This window comes from Lepisosteus oculatus, chromosome 2 (assembly GCF_040954835.1).
Source record: "Lepisosteus oculatus isolate fLepOcu1 chromosome 2, fLepOcu1.hap2, whole genome shotgun sequence".
NCBI lineage: Eukaryota > Metazoa > Chordata > Actinopteri > Semionotiformes > Lepisosteidae > Lepisosteus > Lepisosteus oculatus.
Genome location: NC_090697.1, coordinates 32,590,496 through 32,617,528, shown reverse-complemented (window position 1 = coordinate 32,617,528; position 27,033 = coordinate 32,590,496). Strand labels below are relative to the sequence as shown.

At 36.8% G+C, this 27,033-nt stretch overlaps 2 protein-coding genes and 1 pseudogene across 4 annotated transcripts; 1 reads left to right on the top strand and 2 right to left on the bottom strand.

The window, feature by feature from the left end:
- Positions 1 to 200: 200 nt before the first annotated feature.
- LOC107078419 (amine sulfotransferase-like) lies at positions 201 to 12,013 on the bottom strand. Its single transcript, XM_069178606.1, has 7 exons — positions 11,731 to 12,013; positions 11,311 to 11,465; positions 10,688 to 10,893; positions 3,948 to 4,074; positions 3,199 to 3,293; positions 2,819 to 2,999; positions 201 to 1,037 (listed from the first exon to the last, which is right to left on the bottom strand). Exons 1-7 carry the CDS (start codon positions 11,748 to 11,750, stop codon positions 919 to 921), a joined length of 903 nt encoding a protein of 300 aa, XP_069034707.1. The 5' UTR covers positions 11,751 to 12,013; the 3' UTR covers positions 201 to 918.
- Positions 11,834 to 15,540, top strand: LOC107078418 (zinc finger-containing ubiquitin peptidase 1-like; annotated as a pseudogene).
- Positions 15,541 to 15,648: 108 nt separating this feature from the next.
- LOC102693063 (amine sulfotransferase-like) lies at positions 15,649 to 26,610 on the bottom strand. Of its 3 annotated transcripts, none has more exons than XM_006626319.3 (7): positions 26,504 to 26,610; positions 24,616 to 24,767; positions 23,620 to 23,825; positions 20,152 to 20,278; positions 19,487 to 19,581; positions 19,090 to 19,270; positions 15,649 to 16,940 (listed from the first exon to the last, which is right to left on the bottom strand). In XM_006626319.3, the coding sequence occupies exons 2-7, from the start codon at positions 24,764 to 24,766 to the stop codon at positions 16,822 to 16,824; spliced, it is 879 nt and encodes a 292-aa protein (XP_006626382.2). In that variant the 5' UTR covers position 24,767; positions 26,504 to 26,610; the 3' UTR covers positions 15,649 to 16,821. The 3 variants fall into 3 exon arrangements, with proteins under 3 accessions (XP_006626382.2, XP_015211405.2, XP_015211401.2); XM_015355919.2 differs by having other exon boundaries at positions 24,616 to 24,688; positions 26,504 to 26,602; XM_015355915.2 differs by lacking the exon at positions 26,504 to 26,610 and adding an exon at positions 25,904 to 26,437.
- Between the last annotated feature and the right edge of the window lie 423 nt (positions 26,611 to 27,033).

The window sequence follows — 27,033 nt, the reverse complement described above, 5'->3', positions numbered from 1 at the left end:
GTAAAATTAAGCTAAAAACATGTATTTAATTAGTTAAATAAATTTAACAGCTTATGTGATTTAATTACTAAAAATTATAGTCTTGAGAAATAGCTGATGCAATAGTTACTGTAAATATTCCTGATTTGGAGTTTTCCAGAACCAGAGATGATATCTGGTTTTGATTCAGTTTTACAAGCAAGAAAACCAAGATACTCATGTAGCTCTAATTGTACACTTTATAGAATATTAGAAGGATAAAGCACAAAAAGAGCAAATTAATTAACAAGGTAATCAAAGCTTAAATAACTTTGGTAGTTGTTCACTAGTTTTATTAATTTAAACTGGGATTAAGGGCTCAATACTGCTTTAAGATCAACAGTGAAAAGGATGAAGAAGAAAGTGATTTTTATTTCCACGGATCAACCACTGTCGAGATTAATGCTTCCCACAAAGTACATAGTTAATTATACTTATGATTAAGTGAGTAAGGTGTGCTTACTAGGTGCACTGTACTCAGGGCTTCTAGTTCTCGATTGTTAATGTCTACCATGTGTATCACTTAGTATTTTTTCCCCATATGGTTTCTGGCATTAAGTTAGATTTTTATTTTTCTGTAATTCCCACCTAAGCTTGTGAGTCCTGAACTTTTTTTATATTGTATGGGAACACTTCTGCTAGTGAGCCAATCAATCAAGCACCAGTGAGCAGCATAATAATGGGACAGAGGCTTATAACCACCACCCAACTGCAAATTCACACTTTTGATTGAGTTACATTGGGTTTGTTTACAAAGTTGAGGTTATAAATGTTACAATATGTATTAGTATTCAATTGTGTGAAAGTTTCTGTATGGCAAATACACTTTATATTTCAATAGACTCAATATCTTACTCTGCAGAAGAAGCAAAAGTAGGTTGAAGTATACAGTATGTGGCTCTATTCACAAAGATCCCAAATGAAATCTAGAGGAACATCTTTCATTTTCTTCCAGTAGAACTCATCAAACTTCTCATTGTGAGCCACAGTGAATATGTTCTTCCAGTCCCCAACTTTTCCTGAAAGGAAATTAAATAACAGGTTTTGCTTTATTACCTGCAGACAGAGCATTAATATTATCACTTAACCACTGCAAGCAAAAGGAAAGCCAGTACCACCCCATCTTTTGTTCTGTTCTGCTTGTTTAACCATCATGAATTACTTTTTTTTCATTACAATCTACCTAAAGTACCTTTAGGAAATGTAGTTTCTTCATTATGAAACATTAGCTGGGTTATTAAGGTAGCTTTTGATTGTTTTATTCAGAGGAACAGGTTTTACACTTCAATACTCATTTGTTCAGAGTGGTATTGAAAATGATCTCTATCTTCCACCAGTTGTTCCCCTCCCCAGATTTTCATCTAGAGAATAAACTTCACCAACACTGGAAAATATTCAAAAGGAAACATGTTCCAGTGAAAAATGGTTAGGGCACTTTTTGCCTCCTGTGTGAAAGGCAATCCATTAAGGCCCAAATATTACCAATTATTGATATCCTGAATTTTTTCATCTTTCACAGCAATGTCTGTTGAAAGGAAAAGGGTTAGCAAATATTTGCAGGTTAACAGATCGCACCTTACCATCACTGAATGCAATATCCAACTAACTACCAATACTGACTTCCCACTAAATGAAGTGCTCTTTACAGATACATGAATACACTCTATACATTTCTAAGTATTGCTGCATTGTAATTTTAACATGAATATTCAGTTCTTAATCAGAATAATAGCATGCTGTAGTACAGTATTATTCATATAGATTTTTTAATAAAATAGTTTGGGAGAGCATGCCAGACTCAGTCTCATATTGAGTTTTGTGTTAGAATTCAGGCACAAGTAATTGGCCATTCATTTGTGTGAGGAAAGGGTATTATTATCACTAACAATGGGTTTCCAATAAAATAGGGAAGATTAAAGTGCTTGTTCAAGAAGGATTTTCTGAAAATAATAGCATTATTCTTCATGTATGAGAATTCTTTTCATTACTGGTTAACAGACTGATGAGAGAATATTTTGCAAATCAGCCAAGTCAGGAGATGATAAAAAACAGTTAAATCTGAGGACTGTATTAAGGTAACTGTGTTTAGATATAGGTGCTGACAACTATGCCATGTCCACAGGTTTCCTGAAAAGCCTAAAGTCATGTAAAAATAAAAAGCACCAAGTGAGCTTATTTTAATGAGGGGGGGGTGTGATGTCTACACATCCAGCTGATTTCTAACCACTTTATCTGGTAGATGTCACAGGAAAGCTGAAGCCTGTCACGGCAAGCAACAGGTGCAAGGTGGGATACACTCTGGATCCATTAAACAGCACCCATAGACAAAACTACACACACCAGGGCAAGTTATCCCAGCACCAATTAGGCTACCTATGTTTCCTTGAACTATGGGAGGACATTAAAGCACCCAGAGGTAACCCAAGCAAAAACAGGGAGAACAAAAATCCACACAAATAGCACCCAGGATCCAGAATTGAACCCAGCGTCCCAGTCCTGTGAGGCAACAATGCTGAACACTGTACCACCATGTCACTCATATCTGCTCGGAGTCCTTTTTATTCAACCTGATGGTAGAAATTGTTTTAACAAGGTTTTACAAATATCACAACAATTTCTCAAAGTAATGTACGTCAACATGTATTTGTTTGTACCTGTAAAAGATACTGGATGGACCAGTGAGACTTAGTTTCATCTCACGCTTTCTTAAATCCATGTTTCACATCCTGACATGTAATAAGAGTACACTAAGCGTTGTGCACTCTGCTGTTACCTTAGGTTAAGTATAACAATCGATTACCTTTTCTAAGAAAGGAGCCTTTGCTACGTTCAAAATATTCGGAAGAAAATCTCTCTGAATTGGCAACTGGATTGTTCTTCATGTTCTTGAAAGAGCCGTTTTCCACAATCATATCAACTGTTTTGTCATCCAGCTTCTTGCCAAGAAAGTGTGAGATTTTGAGTACAGAACTCCGCAAGTCCTACAACAAAGGTTGTAATTTCACATTGTAACTGAAGTACTTTTTTCAGGACTGAAGTAAAAAGTACCATAAAACATAATTATAACTGTGTTTAAAATACCATTTTTCATCATCATCAAACATCAACAGTTCAATTAAGTTTAATTTCTATTAAAACTTAAATGATTTTTCCTGATCTGGAATGCAGCAGTGTCTTTACCTTGATCATTTCCTCATATGTGATGTACAGGAAGTCAAACTCATGTTTATGACTGTACCAGTCTTTAATGTGGTCAAACCAAGAGCTTCCAAAAACTGTATATATATTAAAAAAAAGACAAAAATATGGATGTCTGGTTCAAGGTGAATTGTAGTAAGTAAAATGTGTACATTAATATCACAATGAAAATAATGGAATAAGGGCATCGCTAGTTAACATTACATAGACATCGATGCACAACATCTTCAGGATTCCACCCAAGCTTCTTATCTGAAACAATTATTATCCCTGTTAGACCAATTTTACATTTTTTGTTAGAAAATAATTTCAAAGGAGATATAAAATTGTGTCATTTGGGATCTTCAAGTATCAGAGTTGTGCACTGTCAGCTCAGGGAACAGATAAAGCAAATTGTTCATCCAGAACTGCTTCTACACAGTCAGAGAATATGACCCTGATTATAAAATGCAAATGTTATAAATGAGAAAAAAAGCAACTCAGGCTTATCCTGCAAATGTTCTGATCTATGCTCTAAATTCATTCCCAAGAGGGTGTTAATTCTTTTTAGTAAACATGATTTGAATGCTGAAACAGTCATTATATTTTAGAACACTGCTAAAAAGTAATGTGTAGAATAACTAGAATTAGCAACAGCACACCTGGTAATCTATACTGTACCTGAATAAGAACTGACTTTATTAATACACAACATTTAAGTTGTTGTTGTTGTTGTTAACGATAAAGCTTACCATTCCCATGAAGAAACTTATTCAAAAAATCATCAAAGCTTTCTTGGTTTTCCAGAAAATTAGAAAAATTATGGAAATGGAAAAATGACACAGCAACATCTTTGGGATTTCTGGCAACATAAATGACCTACAAAAGTGTAAAAAAAAACCATAACAGGACACATAATATTTGGCTTTTACAAATCACAAAGATTAATCCAGTATATCGAATCTTATAAAAAAAAATACAGCATTTCAACACCTAGTCTGTCACAAAAATCCCTTAAATCCTACCAAAGGTTCCTTAAAATAAAATGAAACAGCTACATTAGAGCACAGTAATCAACACTGCCTCAACAGCACCAAAACGGTCTGGACGTCAGAGAGCTACATATACTCTAAATGACAACAGGACAGAATCCAATGATGTCGGGGATGGGAATAAAAAGGCTCCTAAAGCATCATATTGTTTGCTGTAGTCAGACCAGCCAAGCAGAGCCATCAAACCTACTTCAAGGGGTCAAGAGTAGAGATTGTTAGGTGAAAACAAGGACTATGCTAATTTAGATTAGTATGGGGGGGAAAAAAAAACAAGATTTGATTTTTGTGGAAGACCAAGTGATGAACTCCTGAGAAGGGTCAAGACAGTGACTATGCATGGGAAAGGTTTTCTGTTTGCACCTAAGACAACTGTCTTTCTCCATGCCAAATGGCATGTTCCTGTCCTGTTTGTGTTTGAGAGACTTCTGACAGTGTCCTGTGCCTTGCATGTTCCTTTGATAGGTTAAAGTCTAGCCTACATTTAATGTATAAAAAGGAAAGTGTAACTTCAGTCAAGAGAGCATATTTACGGAGTGCTAGGGGAAACCCTGACTGCGTGCTATGCTCCCCTTCAGCGGATTGAATAAAAGATTTCTGTTTGACAATCTCCTAACCTGAGTGAAGACAGTTTTTTTCAACATTTGTTTCCAAAACATCACCATATGTGGGTGCTCTCAAAAATATGCGGAAAGAGGTGCTGTTACAAACATCAGCACACATCTCCACAATCCCAACACTACCAACAATTCACTTCAGTTTGTCATCTTTTGAGTGGTCTGTCCCTAGTCTTTCAGACACCTGCCAGAGTCAGAACTCTCCCATTGTTCTCCTTTTGAGCAAGAAAGCAAGTCTTCTTCCTTCTAGGCTGCGCTTCACTTGGCGATACTCACAGAAGACATTAGATCTTCTCAATAACTTCATTTTCAGTCTTCATTAATCACCAGGAGCTGTAGATGACCATCACAATCCCTAGATCTTGCCAGCTCTTCATGGGGCACTGGACTATTCAACTTGATGAGTTGCCCTGTTCTTAATCTTAACTTCAATAAAACACTTCAAGTTGGATACGCCAGTGCCTGGTTGTGTTAATTCTCAGTCTCCACTAAAACCTCTTTGATTGAAAACTGACTGCAAAAGAAAGGACTAGAAATATCTTTGAAAACATTGATCATTTAAAACATGTTCCCCATCCCTACAATCCAAATGTAAAAATCAGAGAACGCAATGTAACAGTTTCTTTAGAGCAGGCAAATGAGTAATCAAACAAAAATACCTCACTGTAAAAACACTGAAGTGTTTGAAGTGTGTGACACTATCACGTCAAAAGCAGTTATGTTGGCTTCTCCAAATTATGTTTTTACCATTACAAAGCATGGGAATCATAAAAAAAAAAAACTAGAAGATGTAAGAACTTTAGATTGTAGTTACTCTCCCTTTGACAGTGAATTCAGCAATAGCACAAGACCATCATGAGTATCACGTATGCAGTGGGTTGACTGCTATCATATGAAGATGTAATTGATGATTCTGCCTCCTGAAAATATTGGCAAATTAATTTATAGATTCTTTACAAAACTATCCCATCTGCTCAGCCTTATTGATCTCACCTCCCTTATTATTGAGTGCACTTGTTTTTTATGTCTTACTCAATTTCATTTCTACAATTCCTTCCTACAAAGGAGGAATAAGTTTCCGCTGAACCCTGTTTCCATCCAGGGTGAGGACATAGAGGTGATGCAGTCCTACAAGTACTTAGGGGTACACCTGGATGATAAGCAGGAGTGGACTGTTAACACTGACACTCTGCACAAGAAAGGTCAGAACCGGCTCCATTTTCTTCGGAGGCTCAGGTCCTTTGGTATAAGTGAAACACTGCTACACATTTATTTATGAATCAGTGGTGGCAGCGGCCATCTTCTACACTGTTATGTGTTAGGGCAGCAGCATCATGACAAGAGATGTATAGTAAATCGACTCAATAAACTCGTCAAGAAGGCTGACCGTTGACCCCCTGGAGGTGGTGGCAGAGAGAAGGTTGCTGATCAAGCTCACAGCCATTATGAACAATGCCTCTCATCCGCTTCATGGGACTGTTACTTGGCAGCGGAGCACTTTTAGTAACAGACTGCTCCAGCTACGGTGTTGAAGGGAACCATACCACAGGTCCTTCCTCCTGGCAGTTGTCAGGGTGTATAACACTGCACTAGGCTAGGACTGCTAGCCCTCCATCTGCTCATCTATGGACAGCATGTTGCACTAATGTACTTTTTGGACACTGCATTGATATACTGTTTATAATAATAATAATAATAATAATAATAATAATATACTTTTATATAGCGCCTTTAAAGGTGGCTTCTCAAAGCGCTTTACAGGATGACATTAACAATAAATTAGAAGGCTACAACAATAAATAAGAAGATTTCACAAGATAAGACACAATTACAATTACAACATTAACAATAGAGGAGACCGTGGAAGGTGGTACTAAGAAGAGCAGAGGGGTGAAGAATGGAACCAGTTAAGTAAAGGCTTTTCTGAAGAAGAAAGTTTTGAGTTTGGATTTGAAGGAATTTAGAGAAGGTGACTCTCGGATATCCTTGGGCAAAGAGTTCCAGAGCTTGGGGGCGTAGCAGGAGAAGGCCCTGTCGGCCTTACAATGTAGACGGGCTTGGGAGACAGTAAGGAGGGCAGAATTTGAAGAGCGGAGGTTGCGAGGTGGGGAGTAGGGCGATAAAAGTTCAGACAGGTACTGAGGTGCCAAGCCATGTAAAGCCTTATAGGTGAGCATGAGGATTTTAAAGTCTATGTGGAATTTGACCGGAAGCCAGTGCAAGAACTCCAGGATAGGAGTAATGTGAACACTTACACTAGACCTGGTCAGGATTCTGGCTGCTGAATTTTGGACATACTGCAGTTTGTTCAGAGTAGATTTAGATACCCCAGGGAGTAGAGCAGTGCAGTAGTCAATTCGAGAGAATACAAATATGTTGATCAGCTTTTCAGCCACAGTTAATGATAGCATAGGGCGTAGTCTTGCGATATTTCTAAGGTGAAAAAAAAAATGTTTTGACAGTATGCTGTACATGTGGGTCGAATGTTAAGCCAGAATCGAATATAACCCCAAGGTTTTTCAATTTTGATTGAAGCTCAAGTACAGAGCCATCTACAGATAGGGTTACAGGACTGGCTTTACGAAGTTGATGGGGGGTACCAATAAGCATGACTTCAGTCTTGTCACAGTTAAGATGAAGGAAGTTTTGAGTCATCCAAATTTTTATGTCAGAGATGCAATTAGATAGAATAGAGACAGCCACATCAGTGTCGGGTTTGGTATGGATGTATGTTTGAGTATCGTTAGCGTAAAAATGAAAGCTGAGGCCATGTGATCTTAAAAGCTGACCAAGTGGGAACATGTAAATGCTGAAGAGCAAGGGGCCCAGTATTATACTGTGGTACTTTAAATCTATATACACACCTATGCACTTATTTTATTGTTTTACAGTGACTATTAGCATATTTTGCACACACCTATTTTATTTTGTAGTGCTGTACTTATTTTACGTTTTAGTCTATTCTGATGTCTGTTTTTGCTTGTTTTGGGCTGGGCTACCGTAACACCTCCATTTTCCTTCAGGATCTATAAGGAGCAGTACTTGCATCACACAGCTGCCAGCGCACTTCACCGTGCCAGGCCACCACTGCGTCACACCACATAGCTGCCAGTGCGCCTCTACATACCCGACCACCACTGCATCACACAGCTGCCGGGGCACCTCACCGTGTCAGGCCACCACTGCGTCACACATATTTCAGCGCCATATATTTCATGGATATTATGGAATATAATGGATGGATATCTTAGTTATCTTTCTAGTTCACAGGTTTGCATGCATAATTTAATTTTGAAAGCCACTGAGACATCAGGTTCTACTGTTGTATTTATGAAAAAGAAACAAAACAAAAAACATACTAACAACTGTGCCATCCTACTCCTTAGTTAATACATTTTATTATTCATAAACAGTTAACATTGTTAGCAAAATATTTTGAATTATATTTAACCCTATTTTTTCTTTAGTTTTGTATTTAACTTCTTATATGATAGTCAGACTTAATGTATATTTGAACAATGAAAATATATTTTTACAAGATTTTACATTAAGCACTTAAAATTAATATGGTTAATAATAGTAAACTGTAACATGCTGTAACAAGATCGGTTAAACTGCGAAGAAAATGCTTTCAGAGAAGATGTTTCAGGTGTGAAGAACATAGATCTCCAATGCAATTTCAACAAAACCTGTTCCCACACACCCTGCCCCCACTACCATTAGAATATACACAAACATTTTAGCATTTCATTCTGAGCAGAAGACCCTCACACCTGAAGAGTGCTGGCTGTGACGAATTAAACCGGTTTTACAGGTTTCAATCACAGACCATGTGACATGGGAGTCAGAAAACTAACACACAGCGCCACCGGATTTGATAATACCTAACCAAAATCCGCAATATGGAAACAGAACCTGTGTAATTGTTGATAGATGATGTACTCGTAACATTTTTTCAAGACGAACTACAACATTTAAAAAAATGACTTGTATGTATTTGATATCTCTAATCAATATCCCAGCACAAAATGAAATAATCACGGGTCCCAGCACAAAACGAAACTAAAACGCATACCGTTTCGCGCTTCTTATTAGTTGCTCAAAAGTAATTTGACCGTATGAAATGCATAATATAAACCTAGAAACATATACGTGAGCAGTACTTAAGCACTGTAGTATCGGTGTTAAGACATACCTCTCAAATACTGTAAATCAAGTTAAAAATATCTCAAGACCGATTCTGGTCATAATGAAACCATGTTTCGTGTATGTTTTCTTTTTCATCTTGAAATAACTCATTTCTAAATACCTTTTTCACTGTTAACATCTTGCAGCAACTCTGCGACAAAATATACACTCTGACAGTTCATCCTGCTACCAACATTAAATAAAACAAATCTTAAGATTTCTATATTTATGTCTTTATTTAGTGGTTTCATTAGTGACAAAGGCTAAACTTTCTTGGAAAAATGTATTTTATGTGTTGCGGAAAAAACTGACTTGCTTTAACAAAATATGTTTACAAATCCTTTCACCTGGCATTTTCGTAGTTAGAAATTATGGAACGCTCTGTTAAAAGCAAGGGAGTTTTTATGTCCGTTGCAGTTCTTTTGCAACATGAATATAATTATATAGTTATTAATTTCTTGAGATACGCGATTCCATATTATATTCCCTTTTAATCAAATTCGAAAAGCATGCTTGTTGACTCCGGTATCACGTTAGTTAAAGACTTCGAAGCTTACAATGTTTAGGGAGAAATGGAATACTGGTGTGTATTTTTTTTCTTTAAAGTACCAAGACCAGCCATATACTGTATGTTTATGTTCCAAAATTAATATCGTTTATGGCCTTCACACGCGTTACAGTATGCTCCTATTTTTTTATGCTCAGCTACTAAGATTTCCCTTCAGTGGTAAAATTCAATATCTACAACGGGCACAGTAAAGACGTTTACAGTAAGTCTTTCTACCACAGACCAACGGACCACGAGTGCCCCTGTTGGTCAACCAATCACGCACCGTGGTACCCCGTGTCATCTTACCTGCGGTACGTGTCTGTACCGCTCACTTTGAATGGCTGCATCTGTAAGTTATAATTTGCTGCAATTTTGAAGTAAAGTGCCATCTATCTTTATCATTATTAATGTTCCTATACATTTCTTTTCAGTGTTAAAATGCTACTTTGTAAAATGTGTGCTTTGTGTTCTCATTTACAAATTGTTTAGGATGTGTTCTTCAAAGCATTTTAATAAAAGTTTTATATTAAAATTAATTAAATAAATGAATTAGCTGAAATCCTGGGCTGTTATATATAAAATGCATTAGCATGACCTCACGGACAGGCCAACCTCTCAGCAGGTGGCTCGTGGGCAGGAAAAAGGTACATTAAAGAACCGGTGTGTAATCTTCCCAAAACAACTCTGCAAACAGGGAGTGTTATACTAGGAGACCTCTGAATATACCACAGCAGAAAGCACAATAATCCCTAAACCTATCTTGTCCAGTAAATGAAACTGCACAAAATTCAGGTTGGTGTGGTTCCCCTCTGTTGTAGACTATTGTTCCGAACCTCGTATATTATGAAGCACTATTCCCACAATTCTTTTTATGAAACCCAGTGTTAAAGGTGCATTTTTGCCATGTTCACATTCCTTGTCAAAGAATCAGTTTTATTATTTGCTTTCCTGTGATGTCCGGATACTTGAGCTCTTGGACAGATCAGGTTTACGTTCTTGCATCTAAACGTGGTCTTTTTTTTTTGTTTTAAAACACTATTTTTTAAACAGACATTTCTACAGTTTTTAGATACCTCATCTCATCTCACCTTTCCTTTTTCTTTCAGACCGTTGGGAATTAGACTGTAGGGTAGGTGAGACACAAACAAACGTGGGGATGGTTTCTTGCAGAAGTCTTGTTTCTCCATGTGTACTTCAATCCAGGGAACAACCTCAATTGTCATTTTGGCATCTTCTCCCTCTACCTCATTACTGTAATACAGTAGAGATAGGAGGTACTGCAACCATGTAGTGCCTGTGTTTGAAACAGTTTATAGAAAAACGTTCAAGAAACTTTAAACAAACATTCAGAGGAGGCTAAATCCTAATCTAATCTTGTCCACTTGTACACAGAGGTGGAATATAAATATCACTTTTCATTCAGTCAAACAACCAAGTTAAAAGAATAAAGCAAACTAATTCAAATCACCCCTCTACTCATTTGAACTGCAAATGATTTTGCATCATACACTCTTATGACTATGTTCAATGCCTTTTTGCTCCGATACAAAATTTGCACCATTTGTTAATTTTGAATCAAATTCCCCAAACCTGTTTTTAATGCAAAATCTCTCTTCAATGTCGAGATGGCATATATATTTCTTTTTTTGTGAATAATGAAATAATAAATAATCTTTTGTCGTAACATAGGATTAGTAAACGGTATCTTTACCTGATTTAGGATAAGTCACGGCAATAATATCAGTTTCTCGGATATCAAATGTCTCTAGAGAATCCAGATATTTCTGATCATGCACACCAGAAATAAAATTAAATCCTTGGTATTTAAAAGTCATGGGAGGCTGACAGTCTTTTGTATCTTCCATCCTAGCGAAACAGAAACTCAGTAAAATATATCACATTGAACACTCTGTAACTAATATAATTTCGGTTACGTTGCTCCTTATGCGTGGATGCATATCTTCTTCTCACCATTAAAATATCTGAATATTCGTTTACATTCTCATTATGGTAAAAAAAGAGTAACACTTAATATTTAAGACATTTAACGAAGTTCCCTATTTTTCCTAAATAATTACGGTTGCAATTTCAATGATATTTTACACTGGTAATTGATATTTCGTTTACGTACCTCACGCAGATCTCACACATGAGGGGGAAAAAAATACGCGTGAACCTTTTAATCCTTCATTATTCATCCAAATTTAAATGGACTGTATAAAGAAAAGGGAGGGATGACGGCAGCCAAGCCCAATCAGCCTCGGCTGTCAGAAATTTGTAATCATTCCCGACGTTTCTTCCTCACATACAAAACTCAAATCTGTATGAAAGGAGGCCTCTTCTCTCTCTTATTTTCGCATGAGGTGCCTCTTCATACCTACTGCTCCGACGAAGAGCTTGCTGATCTTGAACAGGAATTTCCGGCTCCTCGTGTCCAGCCTGTTGGTTCCGCATTTTGTAGTTTCTCAAAATTGGACACGAAAGGGAAGGGTACTTTTCAAAGTTTTGCTGAATTAAGTTTAATAAAATAAATATTGCTAGCGACAAATTGTAACATTTCTTTAATTTCTGATTATAGGTGCACAAATGAAACAACTCAATTAATATAAAAATATGAATACAATCTTTAGGAATTGTGCACTACCCTTTGTTTGACTTTTTAAAAAGCTTTGCTTGATGAATGACTATTTCTTAATGTTGTCCCTCTTCACAATGCATATCCTATTTCAAGAGCAGGTCGTCCAAGTTCAATAAGCACTTAGTTCACTGAAGGACTGGCGAGCCAGAACCTAACCTGGCAGACAGTGGGCACTAGACAGAATCAACCCTAGACAGGATGCCAGTCCATCATTTGAACTTTCCATCTATTTTCTAACTGCTATTTCCAATACAGGCTCAGGCAGAACAGTACCCTATCCTGGCAAGCAATGGGCACAAAGCAGGGTACTTCCTGGATGGGATGCCAGTCCATTGCAGGGCAAACAAACAGACATAAATACTGGCCCACACAGCTAAGGCCTATTTCCAAGAAGCCAGTCAAGCTACTAGTATGTTTATGGACTGTGGGAGGAAAACGGAACACTCAGAGGACCCAACATGGGGAGAACATGCAAACTCCATGCAGATAGCACCCCAGGTCCAGAATAGAACCCAGGGACTTTGAGGCAGAAATAGTAAACACTGTGCCACTCTTCTGCCCTTGCTTGAACTTCTTAAAATTTAAATTCAGTCTCATCCTTGAAAACAAGTCATAGAATGTATATTAAGGTAAGGATTCAATGTGCTCAATCGGTTTAAAAGACTTTTAAGAATTTGCATATGCACAGTCAAGTGGGTAATTTGTACTGGGATACATGATGCCAGGGTTCTGTGAAATATTATTTTTTGTGTAGGTGTAATTGGAATATTATATTAATACTATCACAGAGAAAGAAGAGACACTGTACATGTGTGGCTTTGTGCTGAAACCGATCATTACCACTCTTCTGCTGGAGATAAGGGCTGGGGATGTGGCTACAGGAATTTCCAGATGCTTTTGTCCTGTCTTCTGAAGATGGATCTGTACAAGGACTGCTCCAAATACCCACACACTGGCAGGTCTTTGCTCCAGACCTTTAAAAATGATTTAATAATAATTTAAACTGTTATTTATTTTCTACTCTTTAACGTGTCACAGTTTGCCTTTTAAATATTGCATATAGAATAAATAAAAATAAATTGCAATGTCAAACATTTGAGTAGAATATACCTAGCAAGTATTTCAGTCACACAATTGGTTAGTTCAACTGAGGTTTAAGTTCTATAATTAATATAACTATAATATAAATTAGTCTGGAATAAAACCCGGCAGCTGTGTATAAAAATGTAAAAATATTGTTGTTGAATTGTTGTAAAGCATCAGGAGAATATTAATCATACACACCATGCACAAATTACTCATGCAAGCAGTTTTTTCATTTGCTTATAATGCTTTGCTTCAGAAGCAAGCAACAGAAAAACAACATTACTGTGTGGGTTACAACATGAAGGTGAAAGGCCTCCTCCATAAACATTTGGATGCAAAATGATGAGGCACTGTATTTATATAGTAGCCTGCAGGAGAAATACAGACTGTGCTGTTTCTCCCTCATACTTCTAGTCTGACCAGCTGAGTTTGAATTTATTTTATTCTAAAATTCTATTCTCTGTGAAGGGTTTGTCCTTTTCTTACAATTGGAATCCATATCCTCCTTCTCTGCATTTCATGATGCCTAATATTCTATGAAAAAAAAACAGAAAATCTCATAGTGTGTTACACCGTGAGCCATTAAACCTGTACTAGATTTGGTAGGTAATTGATTAGGGTTATTCAATAGTGTAATATTCAACACTATGCTGTACTTTACTGGAGGAATTTGTTTGTTTTCCAGGCATCTGAAGATATGACTCAGTGATTTCCTGCTGGTTCTGTTTTGTTCTTTGTCCCAGAGGCAAGGGAGTCGCATGTGTTCCAAGAGTGCGGGCGATGATTGAAGATGGAGAGAAGGAGCTGATCCTTAAATCCCAAACTGCAGGGCTTATGCACCTGGGTAGGAGCCACCGAAATCTATTCTGTGCTGACATCTCTCAGGGTGAAGTGAGTGGCTCTTCACGAGACGGGCGAGGTGCAACAGCAAGTGCACGCTATACACTATAGCAAGAGCAAGGACCAGTAACTAACAAAGACTGTGCCAGTTAAAACAGAGCAGTTCTAACAGGAGTAATGGGCACACGTTTAAAATGATAAGAGGGATTTCTTTTGATTTCTTTCAACAGGTGTCGCATTCTTGACTTCCACCAGCCCTCAGGCCCCTCTGACACCCATCCCAGGCTCTTTGAGTGGGTCAGGAGCTACTATTCTGTGGCCACAAGCAGAGCAGCAAGACTTCCTCCCAGGGTTGTCCAGACCACCAGGCCTCCAATATACCTGCAGCACCAAGGTAAATGTGCACTTGTAAGTGAAGGTGTGCACATCCTTTGAAAATATGAGTAAACTCAGTTCTTGAGGAAATAAATGCTTTTTGTTTTCTGAAGGAAAAAAAAGCTTTTGTTTGCAGCTCTGTATGTGGTAAATAAACCTATTACATAAGGAAATAACAAGGAAATACAGTAGTTAACCAAGATTTTTGGCCACTCAGTACCTATTTGACTTATCTTCGAGCTCCTCATCTCACAGTCATCGTTCGTTTGATTCTGGTCTTGCGTTTGTCCCGCAAAGCTCTGGAATTCTATCCCAAAGATATCGGAGAATCACCTTCCCTGAGCACTTTCACACCCAGACTCAAAACCTGCTTACTCAGAAAGGCTTTTAATTGGTGTCTGTGTCCACTCCCCGCATCGTCTCTAATTCCTTATTTATTTGTGCTCATTTTGCTAACTCCTATCTTTAACTGTTTTCTTTTGTTTTACCTTTTTTTACTTTTCCTATAAAGTGCTTTGAGAAGCTACTTATAGAGGTGCATTGCAAAATAAAGTTTATTAGAATTTGGTTTACTCTGTACAGTACTCCAGAAAAAGAAATATTTTACTCATCTCCATAAAGGTTTTAAGTGCTTGTTTGTACTCTTGATGCAGTCCAAACTGTTTTGGCAAGGTTTATTTTTATTGGCTTTTAAAAGTTCTTGTCTTCTTCAATGATCATATTTTACATCATATTTTACATTCGGCTAAAAATGTTTTTTCTGTCTCTAAAGGTCATGGTAATGAGGTTGTGGGGATTGAAAAGAAGAATGGACATTTTTGTCTCCTAATATTTGATCCGGGTTGCCCTTCAGAGGAAATGAAGAGGTTCTTGGGGAGTGACCTGACACCTGGCAATCTTAGGCGCCTCTACAGATTACTGTTTAAGCAGTATCAGTTGGTGACAGTAGACAGAGTGTTTTCCCCAGAAGAGGAACAGGTAACTAGGTCACGATCTTGTTAATTCCACAAAAGCTGCATCCATAAAATGTGTTAGTGTTTATTAGTGGCATCCCCAGAAATCCTTGTATTTTGTTGATACACCCATTCAGTCACAATTATTAGAATAATGTTTTACAATATTCAACACTTTTATTTATTTAACTGAACCGAAAAAAAAAAGTCTTAGTCTGTACTTGCTATAACCTTTGGTACCACATTAATTGACAGTTTATTGGTCCACGAGGTCAAAGGCTGTAATGCAACAAAAGCTTTTTGTTCTCAAACCACTTCCACTGTAGGTTCAACTTCTTCTTTCAAAATCTTCTTAAAAAATAAACATAAGTGCAGAGAAAGTCCCTTAAAATAAAGCTCAGTTAACATCTACAGTGTGTACAGGAAGAAAATTAGTTACTATGTATGAAGATATACAGTAGATATTGTAAATATGGATTCTTATTTGACAGATTCTAAAGAATTTTTATCTTTAAATAAACTGTGGTGTTTTTACTTTATTCCTAGTCTAAGTGGTATAATTCCTCTGAACTGGGAAAAGCTGTTTTGAAATTATTATTCAAAATGGGATAGATGTGCCAAGAATATAGTATTTTTTTGCCATTTTATTTATTTGCTTCCTCACATTGTCTAGAAGATGTATATGATGTCAACATTACCACCTAGACTTTTTTAGAAGTAGATTCTTCTGTCAGTGTTTCCCATTTCATATTTATAGTTTACATTTTACTACATACTGTACGTGCGATACTCTGCAAATGTCTATATACCATATTTTTCATCTACCAGGTCTATCTAGTTTAATCTAAATCTTTGAATTTCATTTGCTTATTCTATAGTGCTTGCTGATCCCACTTATTTGGTATCACCTGCAAACATGACAGGTTTACAAACTGTCATGTTGTTAACAAATTATATAATGTATATTAGTCCTTATTTTCATATGGTTTATGACATTAGTTTGGGTGAAAATAATTTATTTTCAATTCCTTCTTAAGCTTGTGAGTCCTCTTATGATGACTGAACATTTTTTCATGTTTTATGGGAACAGTTCTGTTAGTTATATAGTCAATAACAAACACCAGTGAACACCATTATAAGGAAATATAGCCCTGTAACCAACACCCGACTTGTCACTGATTTCTTTATTACTTAAAGTATGTATTAGTATATTGAGAAGGTTACTGGAATTTTGCAAAAGTTTCTGTTTGATAAAAAGCATTCAATACACTCAATATATTTCACTCTGCAGAAGAAACAAAAAGCAGACTGAAGTACAGTACATGTGTCTCTATTCACAAAGATCCCAAATGAAATCTAGAGGGACATCTTTCATTGCCTTCCAGTAGAACTCATCAAACCTCTCATTGTGAGCCACAGTGAACAAATTCTTCCAGTCCCCAACTTTCCCTGAAAGGAAATCAAATAACAGGTTTCGCTTTAATTAGACAGAGCATATATATAATTACTTAACCAGTGAAAACAAAAAATAATCCAGTACCACCCCTGTCTTTTATGTGTTCTATGTTGTTTGGTTTGTTTAATCATAATGAATTACCTTTCCTTCCTTATTTAATTATCTAAACTGTACTTTAGAAAAATGCAGAGTTTCTTCATGATGAAACATTAGCTGATTATAAAGGTGCGGCCTTTTGAATATCCTTTTGTTTTGAGGGACTGGGTTTACACTCCTTCAGTACTTCAATACTCCAGTGCTACTGAAAATGTGCTTTCCCTCTCACCAATTGTTTTGCAAATCTTTCATTCAGAGAATAAGCTTCACAAACATTGGCAAACACTGAAAAGTAACCATGTTCCAGTGAAATAAGATAGCAGCACTATGTGCAGTGCATTTCGAAACACAATGTTTAGTGCACTTTTTGCCTCTTTGGGCAGCCTTTGATGGGTTTGTCTTTCACAAAGGTTTCGCTATTTTGGTTTTTCGCTATTAATGATATTTGCAATTTGGTTATTTCAAAGGAGAGCCCTTTGAAATGTCTGCAGGTAAATAGATGGCTCATCGCTATCCATACAGTTTCTAACCAGCTTCACAGGGGAGCCGGAGCCTATCTCAGCAATCAATGCGCTAGGCAGGGTACAAGCTGGACAGAGCACAGGGCATACAGACATACAGTAGACACACACACTAACACCAGGGCCAATTTCCCCAGAGGCTAATCAAACTACCAGTCTGTCTTTGGACAGTGTGAGGAAATCAGAGCACCCCAAAGAAAGCCACACAAACATAACATACAAACTCCACAAAGATAGCACCCCAGGAAATGAACCTAGAGCCCTATCACTGCAAGCTAGCAATGCTAACCACAGCAACACTGTGCCGCCTTGCTATTACTGAAATCAGTATCCAAATCACTAGTAACACTGGCTTTGCATCCAACTAAATTGAGTTTTCTTTCTAATTTAGCTATACATTTTCAAGTATTGCTTTGTAATTTTAACATGAATATTCAGTGCTTGCTTTGAAAAGTGAGTGTGTGTTTGAGTTGGAATGTCACGAGAATAAGAATAACAGCACTAGTAAACAGTAAACAGCATAAGTAAAGGAGTATTTATACTGAGTTCTGAATAAAATGATATAGGAGAACTAGCCAGTACCAGGCTCATATTGACCTTTGTTTTGGAATTCAGGCGCAAGTAATTGACCATTCATTTGTGCGGGAAAAGGGTATTATTATCAGGAACAATGGGTTTCTCAAAGAAAGTGCAAAGAGGAAAGGACTAAGGTGCTTTTCAAGGAAGATTTTCTGAAAATAATAGGATTATTTTTATGTTTTAGAATTATTTTAATTATAGGTTACTGAATTGCTGAGAGAATATTTCACAAGTCAGCCAATTCAGGAGATGATAAAAACCGGTTCAATTTGAGGGCTGTATTGAGCTAACTGTGTTTAGATATAGGAGCCGACAAAAATGCCATGTCCAACGGTTTCCTGACAAGCCTAAAGTTATCTGACAGACAAAGCGTCAAGTGAGCTTCTTGTTATAGGGGAGATGGCTTCCATTGTCTTCGCATTGTTCTTTATTTCAACCTAATGTCAGAGGGATTTACTTTTTTAATCACATATTTTCTAAGAGATAAAAAATTTCCCATCCATCTTCTAACCTTCAAGTATGCGTTTGGTCTGTGGGAGGAAACCGGAGCATCCAAAAGACAATCATGGACAAACATGGGGAAAATGTACCATAAGAACTCCACCCCTATACTGTAGCACCCCTTGTCCACAACTGAACCCAGGGCCTCAGCACTTGTGAGGCAGCAACACTCACCACTGCAGCACCATGCCACCTATGTCTACACATTGTCCCTTCTATTCAAGCTGTTGTTTTAACAATTTACAAACGGTTTACCCTTTTTATCAAACAGCCATACATGTCAGCATGCTTTTTTATACTTGTAATGATACCGGATGGATGAATGAGAGTTAGTTTCATCTCATACTTTTCTGAAATCCATGTTTTGTGTCCTGATGTCCAAGAAGAGTACACTTAGCATTGTGCACTCTGCTGTAACCTTAGATTAAGTATAACAATCAATTACCTTTTCTAAGAAAGGATCCTTTGCTACGATCAAAATGTTCGGAAGATAATCTCTCTGAATTGGCAACTGGATTGTTCTTCATGTTCTTGAATGAGCCCTTTTCCACAATCATATCAATTGTTTTTTCATCCAGCTTCTTGTCAAGAAAGTGTGAGATTTTGAGTACAGAACTCCGCAAGTCCTACAACAAAAGTTGTAATTTCACATTGTAACTGAAGTAGTTTTTGCAGGAGTAGTTCATGTATGTTTTCACATTTCACTTTAAATGTGACTGTCTTTAAAATACCATTATTAATCAATCATTAATTAATCATCATCAACAACTCCAATGAAGTTTAATTTCTACTAAAACGTTTTAAATGATTTTTCCTGATCTGGAATGCATCAATGTTCTTACCTTGTTCATTTCCTCATATGTGATGTACAGGAAGTCAAACTCATGTTTATGACTGTACCAGTCTTTAATGTGGTCAAACCAAGAGCTTCCAAAAACTGCATATATAAAAAAGACACAAACATGGATGTCTGGTTCAAAGTGAAATGTAGTAAGTAAAATTTGTACATCAATATCACAATGAAAATAATGGAATAAGGGCATCTCTAGTTAGCATTACATAGACATTGATGCACAACATCTGCAGGATTCCACCCAAGCTTCTTATCTGAAACAATTAATAGCCCTGTTAGACCAATTTAACATTTTTGTGGCATCTTGCTGTTGATCGTTTCAAAGGACATATAAAATTGTGTCAACTGGGAGCTTCGAGAATCTAGAACTGCTCCTACAGAGTCACTAACAATATGACCCTGATTATGAAAAAAAAGAAGAAGCAATTCAGGCTTATCTTGCAAATGGTCTGATTGACAGTCTAAAGTTTCAGCTGTACAGTATATACACAGAATAACTAGAACTAGTGACAGCACACCTGGTAAAATGTACCTGAATCAAAAATAACTTTATGAATACAGTACACATAACATTTAAAATTGTCTCCATTAAGTAAACGGAGAATCATTTCCTAAAAGAAACATTATTTTTTTATTATTAAAGATAAAGCTTACCATTCCCATGAAGAAACTTATTCAAAAAATCCCCAAAGCTTTCCTGGTTTTCCAGAAAATTATAAAAATTATGGAAATGGTAAAACGACACAGCAACATCTTTGGGGTTTCTGGCAACATAAATAACCTACAAAAGCATAGAAGAAACTTAAAAGGACACACAATATTTGACTTTTACAAGACATGAAGATTAATCCAGTATATCAGTTCGTCTAAAAAATGAACAAATTGAAAAGAAAAGAACACAGCATTTTATCACCTAATGCGTTACAAAATCCCTCAGTGGTGATTCCTACCAAAGGTTCCTTAAAATAAAATGAAACAGCTACAATAGTGCCCATACAATAATGATCTGAAAGGGTGCACTAACCCATGTTAACACTGCCTCAACAGCACCAGAAAGATCTGAGCATTAGAGAACTCCATACAAATAATGACAGTAGGGCTGAATAAAATGGGAATAAAAAGGCTCCTAAAGCATCATCTTGTTAGCTGTAGTCAGACCAGCCAAGCATCAAACCCACTTCAAGGGGTCAAGAGTAGAGTTATTGCTTAGCAAGGTTTTTAGGTAAGAACAAGGAATATCCTACTTTAGATTAGTTGAAAAAAAGATGTGATGTGTTTTCAAAACGTTACCATAGCTGGTTACTCTAAAAAATATGCGTAAAAACTAAACAACTCAATGGCAGCAATGCTGGTTTCCCCAGATTACATTTTTACCAGTACAAAGCAAGGGATTCATCAAAATACCTAGTAGATGATTTAAGGACTGGGAAATATTGCTTACAAAAAATATAGTACCTGTATATCCACTGCACAGGTCGATAAGGAGTTTAGAGTATTGTTACAGGGGTCGAAACTGTAAAGTGACAGACTGCACCAGAAGTAATGGAAAAACAGAAGAGGTGAGATCCCAAACAAGTGCTCCTACAGCCAGCTAGCTGGAAAGAACACCTGTTTCGCAACAAGGGGAGGCAGCTCTTATTTTAACAAATTAATAAATAAGACTTCAGCCAAATGCATGTGATCAAACATTGTAGAAGCAACTAATACAATTAAAAAATATTTACATAAAATTAAAAACTGGGCAGTCACCTGGCTGACACCAATACGTAAGCACAGGGTTTTGCATACAGGTAGTACAAACTATAAGCCTACAAATATAAAATGGGAAATGCTGAGCTAGAAGAGGATACATATGAAAAATACAATTATGGTTGCCAGGTTATAAAAATGTATATTGCTGTTCTAGAATCAGAACAAGAGCAATCAGATACATTCATGTCCTACACTATCAGCCTGAAGGAATCAAAGCTATTTGGTCTTGAATAGAAAACATTACAAGGGGACCTGTTACATGTACAGTAAACCCTCACTTTAACAGACTTTTGGATGTAATGGAAAAAATATGGTAAAGGCGGTTGTGTCCACAAAACACACTCTAGTCTTTGTCTGTCTGTTTATGTGCATGAGTTATCATCTTGTGCAGGACAGTGTAAGTTCAAGTTCAATACTTTATTTCCATAACAACTAGTCGCATTAAATTTGATTTTTACAGTAGAAATATACAACGTAAAGCTAATAATAAACAGCATCCACCCACCCCATCTTCACATACCATCGTAAAAACATCCCAGCAGTAAAATAAATAACCACGAGACCAGATAAAATAACAATGAGCTGTGCAAAAACTGCTAAATCAAAGTGCAGAGTTCATACATATCACTGGGTAGGTGCTGTTACAGAACCTAGAAGTCCTTGCCTTCATGGACCTAAACCTCTTACCAGAGAGGAGAGAAGTAAAGAGAGGTTAGGCAGGGTTAGAAGGGTCACAAGGATCTTTAGAGCTTAGCTTTTCAGTGTTGAGAAGTCGAGTGAGCTTACAAAGAGACGATGGCACCCTGCAGTTTTGGATGCAATATACACTACTCTTTCTAGCTGCTTCTTGACCAGGGCAGTGATGGAAAGGGCCAGAACATTCTCAATAGCAGATCTGTAGAAGAGGGTCATTACTTCTTGTTACACTCCAAACTTCTTTAACTGTATCAGAAAGAACAGCTTCTGTTGAGATTTCGTAATCATAGAAGATATGTTTACCTCCCATTTAAGAGTGCTGGTGATGGTGGTGCCAAGCGACTTAAATTAGTTCTCCACCTGACCATTGATGTATAGTGGTGAGATTGCTCATCATGCCTTGCCTAAAGTCATCCACAAGTCCTTTTGTTTTATTGACTTTTAGTTTTGGGTTATTTAGGATACACTATTCAACTAATTCAACTACTTCATTTCTGTATACCTGTTGTTTATGATGAGCCCTATACAAGTGGTATAAGTGGTTTATGAAGTGGTATCATCAGCGAACTTAAACATCTTGACTGAATCAGAGTGTGCAATACAGTCATGTGTGTACAGTGAATAAAGGAAAAGTGATAAGACACAACCCTGAGGACCTCCTGTGCCCAGGATGAGAGGCTTAGAGAAGGTATCTTTCAGCTCGCCACCTGCTTCCTATCGGAAAGGACATTCGATAGCCAATTTCACAGTCTGATTAATACCCATCTCTGCCAGTTTATCAAAAAGCTCGAGAGGGATAATTTTTAAAACTGTAGTCAATAAAGAGGATCCAGGCATATGTGCTAGGTGCTTCTTGATGTTGAAATATATCACAGAGCCCCAGGGAGATGGCATCATCGGCTGACCTGTTTGCTCTGTAGGCAAACTGGCATGGCGCTGAAAAGCCAGCTCAAAATCACCAGAGCCTCACAGCACAGCCAGTTGTGCCCTGGGATCCAGGAACACTGAACTAAATCTTATATGGAGTTTTAAGCACCATTTAAATTGCCTTTTTGGATATTTTGTCTTTTATTTCATTGTGTGATGATGGTGTATTATCATCTTATTGTCCAACCCCTTAATGAACCACTGTGAACTCTCCCCAAAAAACAAAATTATCTCTGCGGGCAAGGGTTGTCACACTGGAATACTCTTGAATATACCACAACAAAGAGCAGAATGATCCCTAAACCTAACCTTTCCTATAAGTGAAGTAGAGAAAAGTTCAGTTTGGTTGTTTCCCTCTGCTATAGAGTGTTATCCAGAACCTTTTATTATGAATGACTACTACATATATTCCCACTTCACTTTTATAAAATCCAGTCTTAAAGGTGCTTTTTCCATATTCATGTTCATTGTCAAAAAACTCATCCATTTTCATTATTTAGCTTCATGTGTTGTATAAACAGTCGGACAGATTAGGATTTTTATGCTTGCATCTTGATTTAATAATAAAAATAGTAATTTAATCATTTTAAATTAGGCAAAAAAGGTAGTGTCACACAATAAAATGCCTTACTCTTGCTCTACCTTAAACAAAATGCATGGGCTGATTTAAGCATAGTCTTTTTTCTTAGTTTTAAACTACTGTTTTTTAAACAGACATTTCTACAGTTTTTAGATACATCATCTTACCTTTCCTTTTTCTTTCAGGCCCTTGGGGATTAGATTGTAGGGTAGGTGAGACACAAACAAACGTGGGGATGGTTTCTTGCAGTAGTCTTGTTTCTTCATGTGTACTTCAATCCAGGGAACAACCTCAATTGTCATTTTGGCATCTTCTCCCTCTACCTCATTACTGTAATACAGTAGAGATAGGAGGTACTGAAACCATGTAGTGCCTGTGTTTGAAACAATTTATAGAGAAATATTAATGAAGCTTTAAACAAAAGTTCTCAGGAGGTCAAACCCTAGTCTCGTCCACTTCCACCTCTATCACCTCTATGTATAAATATCACATTTCTATGTAACTTGCTTGAGTATTTCATTCCTTTTTGCATTCCCTCCTCTGCCCATCTTCCTCCTGGAGTGGCTCCAAGGCTCATACTCCTAAATGGACTGGGCCTTCTCTTCATGGCCATGTTGTTATTCACTCAGACAGCCAAGTTAAGACAATAAAGCAAACTAATTCAAATCGATACTCAACTACTTCAAGTAAGGTTGTATGCATGTATTTGAGTTGCATACTGTATTTATGGTGTGAATTATATAAAATGAAAATATTGTAACTGTAATTAATCAGTTTGTTGTTATTAAATCTAATGTTTTCTACATTTAAAATGTGTGAAGTCCTCCATCATTAGTAATTGGTTTGTAGATAAACTTATCATAAACCTGAATGAATTTGCATTATACATTAACTACGTTACGTTTTCCCTCTTACTGTGGGAAAACATAATAAGAAAACATAATATTGCTTGTAAAAACTTAGTATTATACCGTGCATTAGCAGTTCTTCTAATACCTTTTTTCTCCAGTACAAAGTCTTCACTAGATTTGCTGTTTTAATAATGTTTGTAATTGTTTTTTAAATAATAATGGAAATTAACATGCGATTTATGCATTCATTTAATCAGACCATTTAGGAAGATCTGGTTTCAGTAACATAGGGTAAATATTACAGTTTCTTACCTGATTTAGGATAAGTTATGACAAAAACATCAGTTTCTCGGATTTCAAATGTCTCTAGAGAATCCAGATGTTTCTGATCATGCACATTGGAAATAAAATTAAATCCTTTGTAATTAGAAATAATTGGACGATGGTCTTTTCTATTTTCCATCCTAGTGAAACAGAAGATTTTTAAAATACAACATATTGATGAAGTAACTTGGAACTATTATATAATATGTCTGTAATGTTGTTCCTCTTGCATGCTTACATATCAGCTAAACATACTGTAAAAACTCTGAAATAAAATAAAGTACAATTATTATACAGTTTATACAGCAACATGACCACAGTAACACACAAATACTGGAAAAATCTCTGCTTTTTTCAAATGATAGATTCAAATCTCAGTTTTATTCTGTGCACTGTACAATTTCAGAGTTTGGTAAAAAAAAAAAGATTAACATAATAAGTATTAAATGCATTTTACCATACGTTTTAATCATTACTTTTCCCAGAATAATCATGGTAGCAATCTCAGTTCAATTTCAGAAATTGAGTTTTGGTTAATCATTCTTAATACTTTATTAAGCACCCTTGGCTTAATATCAGTTTTTGACTTAAAAGCAAAAAAATATATTGTATACAGCAGTTTAAACCACTTTCTGTTCTGGTCATCTAATTAGTTAATCTCTTTGTCTTTCTCCACTGACAGTGCTTTCTTAAGTGTGCTGTAGCAAATGTTACATGAACAACTTTACAGTGATAAACATAAAATTCCAGTTTTACAGTAACCTTTACCTTCTAAATACAGTAGTCCAGCCTATAGTGAAAATTATCATTTGTAAGGCAAACCATATAAAATGTTGAACTATATCATACCAAAATCCTGAAACATATCGAGGAAAATGCAAATGCTTTATCAGAACTTTCAGATTTTTACATTACAGATAAATTATTATTTAGTGCCATAAGGAAATGCTCACAACTGTCACGCCCGACATCCCTCCCTAGAGGGCTCTCCACTGCTCCCATTATTGTCCTTGTGATTGTTAAGCTCCCCAGGTGTACCCTCTTAGCTTTATTATTTAAAGACTAGCTCCTCCAGTCCTCGGGGCTTATCATTAGGGTAAAGATGTCGCGAGGCCCGCCTAACACCAGGAAACCCTACGGCTGTCTCTTGAGGGCATAGGCCTCATCCCCGACACCTCCCGCTTCCCGACCCCGGAGTCTGGAGGATCTCGCCCCGTCACCCTTGGACCTCCATGTTTTGCCTGTCCGTGTGTTCCCCTCTCCCGGGGATTTTAACCTTGTTGCGTCCCAGGATGGATTATTCGTTGATGGACTCTTGGACTGTGCCCTGACCTGCCTTCGGACCCATTTGGATTTGGATGCCGTTCTGTCTTCCGCGTTCACTGTCTCGCGGATTGTCACTATTACTTTGTGCGCTATTAAACACCTGTGTGTTCCCTTTTACCACGCCTCCTGTTTTCTCCAGCTCTTACCGCATCGCATAGGGTATTCTATAAGATCTGATACGGATCTCGGTCCGTGTTCGTTACAACAACCATAGCACTTCGTGTATGTATACTGGAATTTGGTAATACAGTTCTTAAGCACTATAGCAAGTATTGGGTAGTTAAGCTATAACTACCACAAATCTAAAATAGCAATGATACAGTAAATCCACAAACTTTAAAAAAGCCAGTCACACGTAATTTTGGCAGGCAAGCCACGTTCCAGAAAAGAAATAGGCCAAACACTATATACTGTATTTCTGAAGATTAACTACAAATCAGAAACTTTGTGTTTTAATAGAATGTTATGTTATACTGTATGTTTTTGCACATTTTTACCTATGCATCTTCATAGTTACTTAACTAGTAGTAAAGTATACTCCACATCCTACCTTAATGTTAAAAGTTGGGAAGTAGTAGGTCATCCAGGATTCACCTGTCCAAGTGTCAGTAAGGGAGCAGAGCACTTCATGTGTAAGAGAAACCCTTTTAATACACACACAGCATAGGCCCACCTACTATTGTTCCTGAATGAGAGCCAAATGTTAAGCAGACTGGGAGAAAGTCCATTGCTGGGAATTATTGAATACAGACTTCTCTGTACAACAATTAACCCTGCCTTTAAAATACTAATAGTATTTGGTAAATAGTGAATGGCTAAAAAAATTATAGGTGCATTATAATAAGCTTAAAGTCAAATTAAACAATATATTAGTGATTTTACTAATCAGAAACAAAAGTAATATTTTGGAAATTATGTATCATATGTTTTCACAAAAAAGAAAATGACCCTCATTTCTTAATGAAAAACGGTTATTATCTGGGTCAGAATGGTCTTTTTCTGGCAGTAAAAGTGCAGAATATGCTTTTTTATAGATTCAAATCTCAGTTCTATTCTGATCACAGTACAATTTCAGAGTTT